The sequence below is a fragment of the Corvus brachyrhynchos genome, unplaced genomic scaffold (assembly GCF_000691975.1).
Source record: "Corvus brachyrhynchos isolate BGI_N302 unplaced genomic scaffold, ASM69197v1 scaffold65, whole genome shotgun sequence".
Lineage (NCBI taxonomy): Eukaryota > Metazoa > Chordata > Aves > Passeriformes > Corvidae > Corvus > Corvus brachyrhynchos.
Genome location: NW_008238365.1, coordinates 2,162,430 through 2,167,511, shown reverse-complemented (window position 1 = coordinate 2,167,511; position 5,082 = coordinate 2,162,430). Strand labels below are relative to the sequence as shown.

General features: G+C 62.3%; 2 protein-coding genes across 2 annotated transcripts in view; both read right to left on the bottom strand.

Annotated features, from left to right (window-relative positions):
• COL16A1 (collagen type XVI alpha 1 chain) overlaps window positions 1-1,250 on the bottom strand; it is a 47,555-nt gene extending 46,305 nt beyond the window's left edge. Inside the window, exon 1 of the mRNA XM_017736110.1 lies at window positions 1,209-1,250. The gene's annotated coding sequence lies outside the window, so the exon portion shown is untranslated. The remainder of the gene's footprint in view (window positions 1-1,208) is intronic.
• Window positions 1-5,082, bottom strand: part of ADGRB2 (adhesion G protein-coupled receptor B2) — a 36,866-nt gene that overhangs the window by 26,102 nt on the left and 5,682 nt on the right. The window contains 2 exon segments of the mRNA XM_017736109.1: window positions 706-789; window positions 4,902-5,079. Of these exon segments, the coding sequence (XP_017591598.1) occupies window positions 706-789; window positions 4,902-5,079 (262 nt within the window).

The following is a 5,082-nucleotide window of genomic DNA, read 5'->3' as shown; positions in this document are numbered from 1 at the left end:
CAGCCCTCCACAGCTCCCTCTCCCCACCCTGTCACACACTGACATTTACAACAAGCCGCTCTTATTAAGGTTGATGATGTCTCTGAGGCTCTTGGACAGCCCGGCAGCAGAGCCCATCCGTTTAAATTAAACAGGGATATATAGGGGAGGGCTCCAAAGGGGACCATTTGTCCTGGGGACAGGCAGGATGTGAGCTCCGTGTCACCTACGGCGGTGACAACGTGCTGGGGCTGCTCTGTGTCACACGGGGACCCCGAAACTGGACAGGGTCACCACTGGGGTCACTCACGCTCTGCCCAGCAGCTCCCAGTGGGGCAGAGCCCCCGGGAGCAGCTGAGTGTGGCCAGGAATTCTGCACGCCAGGCACATGGAGCGGAGCCGGGGCCCATCCATCTCCCGCTCGCCTCTGAGCCCTCCGACCATAAATCAGGGAGGCCGGGGAGGGGGGAGCAGCACGCTCAAATTACCCAGATGGATTTGCCAAATAAATACATTTGAACGAAACAATTAATAGATTTTTTTTTTTTTTTTTTTTTTTTTTTTGCTTTACAACCCTCGGAGGAAAGTGCAGAGGAAAAAATATATAAATGGAGCAAATTAAGCCAGTCTGCGGGCAGGATGCTAAAGGGACTCACTCCATCTCCATCACCCCTGCCCAAGTGCACGAGCCCAGTGTCACCAGTGTCCCCTGCCTGCTCCTGGTACCTGTCTGGGCCATGTAGACCCCGGGTTCATCTGCTGACCGTGGCCACTGGGTCTTCACCTTCTGGTTCTCCTCGACCGCATTGCCTAAAAGAGAGAAGCGCTTGGGTGAGAGCGGACAGGGGACAGGGATAGGGACAGGGATGGGGACGAGCCACCGTGGGACATTACAGGGGGAGACAGGGATGCCTGACCCCATGCTGAGCAGTCACAGCACATCCCTAAGGGCAAGACATGGTTGAGCATCACTGAGCGTGCTCCCAGCCCCCCAAACTTGCGTCACAGCCACCCCAAAAGTGTCACAGGGGTGGCAGCTGGACCCCAGGCCAGGGTGCCACGTCCCTGGTGCAGGCAGGATGCCTGTGTCCCCACCGTGCCAGGCGGAGGTTCTCTCCCGTCCCCACTTACCAGCTTGCTGCAGTGAGGTGGCACGAATTTATGGCTCGGCTCACCAAAAATAACAAGTGATCCATCAAGAGCACTTGGCGTGAAATTAACTGGCATGTGCGGGGCTCGGCGGGGGACGCGGCTGCAGGCGCAGGGGGATGCCTCCCTCGGCCTCCCCCACACCCCTGGGCCACCTCCCTGTCCTCCAGCAGGGCTCTTTGTCCCCAAATCGGGGTCCAGAAGTTCCCATGGATTCATCCCAGCTGCTTCTGCCGGATGTGTGGTTGGGGATAGCGGCACAGCACCATTGATGCCACCCCAGGGATGTCACCCCCAAAATGCCATGGTCACCCCACTGCTGTGACAAGCGGGAGAGCAGCCAGGGATGGCACAAGCGCCTCGTTGAGCTGCCAGCCAAACACAGCCATGACCCCAAGGGATGGAGGGGAGGTGGCGTGGGGACATCTGGCACTGCTGGGGGGATTTGGGCTCCCGGTGGCTCCCGGGGGGCCCAGCCCCAGGCAGGGAGCACAGCCTGCTCTGGCACTGACTGTGCTGCCAAAAAACCCCAAATTTATCGAGTTTTGCCTTAACTCAGGGTAACCCTTCCGGTCTCCCTGCTGGCACCCTCAGATCCTGTCCTTGGGCATTCCACTCCAGGCCATGGAATTCCCGGTGGCATGGGAGACACAGGGGGACCTGGGGACACTGAGGGGATGCCGGGGGGGGGTCTGTGGGGCCGAGCTGAATTCCTCACAGGGCCACCCCCTTCTGGGAGCGCCGCGGCAGAATTACACACGGCACGGTGAGAGCCTCGGGAAAACCATAAATCCCGAGGATATACGAGGGCGTTCTCCCGGGCTGTGTTCGACAGAGACACCAAATTCAATTTCCTTCGGAGAGCACTAAATCCTCGGCTGTCGCCACGGGGAAGGCTGTGGCCAATCCCAGCACTGCACCCCACCCTGCCCTGGGGTCCCCCAGCACCCCACCACAGCACAGCTGGTGGGTGCAAGGGCAGGGGGACATCAGGGGTGTTCTTTTGGGCACCTCACGGTGAATCCCAAGGCCGGTTGTGTCCTTATCCCAGCAGCACCTTGCTTGGGGTTGGTGTCTGAATGGGGATGGCTTTGGGGCAAGGGAAACCCAAAATTTGAACTGCTTGGCCTCCATGCAGCGGGGTCACCCAGAGGCCACCAAAGAGGGGGTCACTTTGAAGGGGCTACAACCCCACCAGAGCCTGCAGCACCAGGGTCGAACGCTCCCAAAGCCACCCCACAAAACTCCAGCAGCCCATCCACCCTTCCCGCCCACGTGCTTCCATCCACATCCCTGAACCCCCGCGGGACAGCCTCCCCACGGCGGGGATGACGCGGGCGCCGGGGAGCCCGGGGTCACCGCTGTGGGGAGGCTCTGGGCGGGCGCCAGCCCCACGTCGCTGCGGCGGAGGAGCCGCTGAGATCAGCGCTGGGCGCCCGCCAAGCCTCGGCTCACAGGCGCTATTCAGGCCCCCGGCCCTGCGTGCCACCATCCCCCTGAAAGGGGACCATTCTCCACCCCGGGGGGCCGGGGGGAGGCCAGGTGGGAGCCCGGGACCCCCCCCTCGCCGTATGAAGGGCGCTCTGTGCTGCGGCCCCGCGGCTCAGCGCGGTGCCGCCCGGGGGGGACGGTGGCAGCGGCGTGGCACGAGGGGTGGCCGAGGCAAGCGCATCACCCCCGTGGCTCCGGCGCCGCAATAACACCGAGCCTCCGGGCGCTCCAGCCTTTAATTGAATGTCAAATGTAATTTGGAGAAGGAGCCGGAGTTTGCGCTGCGGCCGTGGCAGGCGGAGAGGCGGAATGTGGCACTGAGCCCTGCCAGCTCTGCAGGGAGCCCCCTGGCCAGCGCCCTGCGCCAGGCTCGGGGGAAATAACCCCAGCAAGCCACCCCTGGGATGGGCTGGATCCCCTGGAGGAGGATCTCCATCCCATTCTGGATTCTCCATCCCATCCTGGATCCCACACTTCTCCATCCCATCCTGGATCCTGCTTCTCCATCCCATCCTGGATCCCACACTTCTCCATCCCATCCTGGATCCTGCTTCTCCATCCCATCCTGGATCCTGCTTCTCCATCCCATCCTGGATCCCGCACTTCTCCATCCCATCCTGGATCCTGCTTCTCCATCCCATCCTGGATCCTGCTTCTCCATCCCATCCCTTCTCCACCCCATCCTGGATCCCACTTCTCCAACCCATCCTGGGTCCCACACTTCTCCATCCCATCCCATCCCATCCCACATCCTGTTTCTCCCCAAGCAGCCCCCGGCCACAGTGGGTGTCACCCCTTGGGCACAGGTTCAGCCAGGCTGACCTTGGGGCTGGCACCTGACCCTGGCACTGAGCTCTTAATCATCCCCGGGGAGTTGCGTTTAAAGGGGAAAAAAAAAGGATAAAAAAACCCCATAAAATGAAATCAGCTCAAGCAGCTCCCCTCGGGATGAGGTGATTTAGAGCCTCGCAGCTGTAACGGACCGGGGATTTAGTGGGGGATCTGCCCGTAATGACATTTAGCTCCTGAAAGAAATGCTAAAGCCCAATGAAATTATCTCTACACCCTCAGCCCGGCCCCGCCACCTAATCTGCCGGATAAAGGCCCCGCGCTGCCCAGTTGCGGATTGCTCCTGCCCGCGCATCACCCTGGGGCCGCTGAAGGGAACAGCTGGCCAGATGTGTCCCAAAATCCCCGTATCACCTCGCCGGCCTTGGCACCACGAGCACGCGGGGGCGGGCGCCCCCCCGCCGCGGCCACCCAGATCCCGGTGCCGGCTGCTTTATCCTCAGCCGACATTCCTGCAATCCCGGAACGAGCAAATGGCCTCATTCCGCCTGGTTAATAGCCCGGGCGCCGTGCCGTGACATCCTGCCTGGAATAACAAGCGCCAGGGCTGCAGCAGTCAAGGGTAATTTGCCACGGGAAAGGGTCATTTTACCTGCAAATTGTTTTCCACGTCTCCATCAAGGCAGAGAGAGTTGGCTCCTGCTCCTGCTCCTGCCCCGTGCCAGGGAGGGGGCCAGCGAGGCCAGGGAGCCCCGTGGGATGCGCCAGAGCAGCCGTGGCATCAGCCCTAGCAGCGGTGGGGTCACCGTGGTGGCAAAGTGGCATTCCCAGGGATGGCTGGCCCGTGGCAAGGGCAGAACAAGCTGCAGCTCCACGGATTTGAACTTTGGATGGATTCCCTGCTCCACGCACAGCGGCCCGGTGGAAACTTCCAGCCTCAGGGAGCATGCGCAGGCAGGATTCACCCATTCCATGGATTCCCTGCTCCATGCCCAGTGCCCAGGTGGCACCGTCCTGACCTGGGAGTGGGCTCAGACAGGATTCACCCATGGCACGGATTCTCTGCTCCATGTGCAGCACCCTCCTGCCCTAAGCAGCGTGCTCAGACAGGATTCATCCATTCCATGGATTCCCTGCTCCATGCAACATTTTCCCTGCTCCATGGCCACAGCTCAGCTGGCACCAATCCTACCCCAGGAGTGTGCACGGGCGGGGTTCATCCATGGCAGATTCCCTGCTCCACGGGCACCCTCCAGCCCCAGGAGCCACCCACTGCACGCACAGCTCCCAGCTGGCCCTTTCCAGCCCCACAGAGCTCTCACAAACAGGATCCATCCGCTGCACGACTTCCCTGCCCCACGCACAATTCCCAACACCCCCCCTTCCCCGTGGACCCTGCACAGGCAGAATCCACCCTGAATCCACGACCACCCTGCAGCACCCCTGGGACCCCCTGTGCGGCGAGGGGGGGTCCATCCCCGATCCCCACTCACCGTGTGGCACCTCGGGCAGGTCGAGCTCGTTGGCATTCGCAGAATGCAGCTCGGTGGGGCAGCAGTCGGGGCCCGCGGGCGCCGGGGTGGGCGCAGGGGCCGGGGGCCGGGTGCCGTTTCGCCGAGGGGCCGGAGGGCTCTCGGCCTTGCCGGTGCAGCCCGCGCGGGGGGAGGCGCGGCG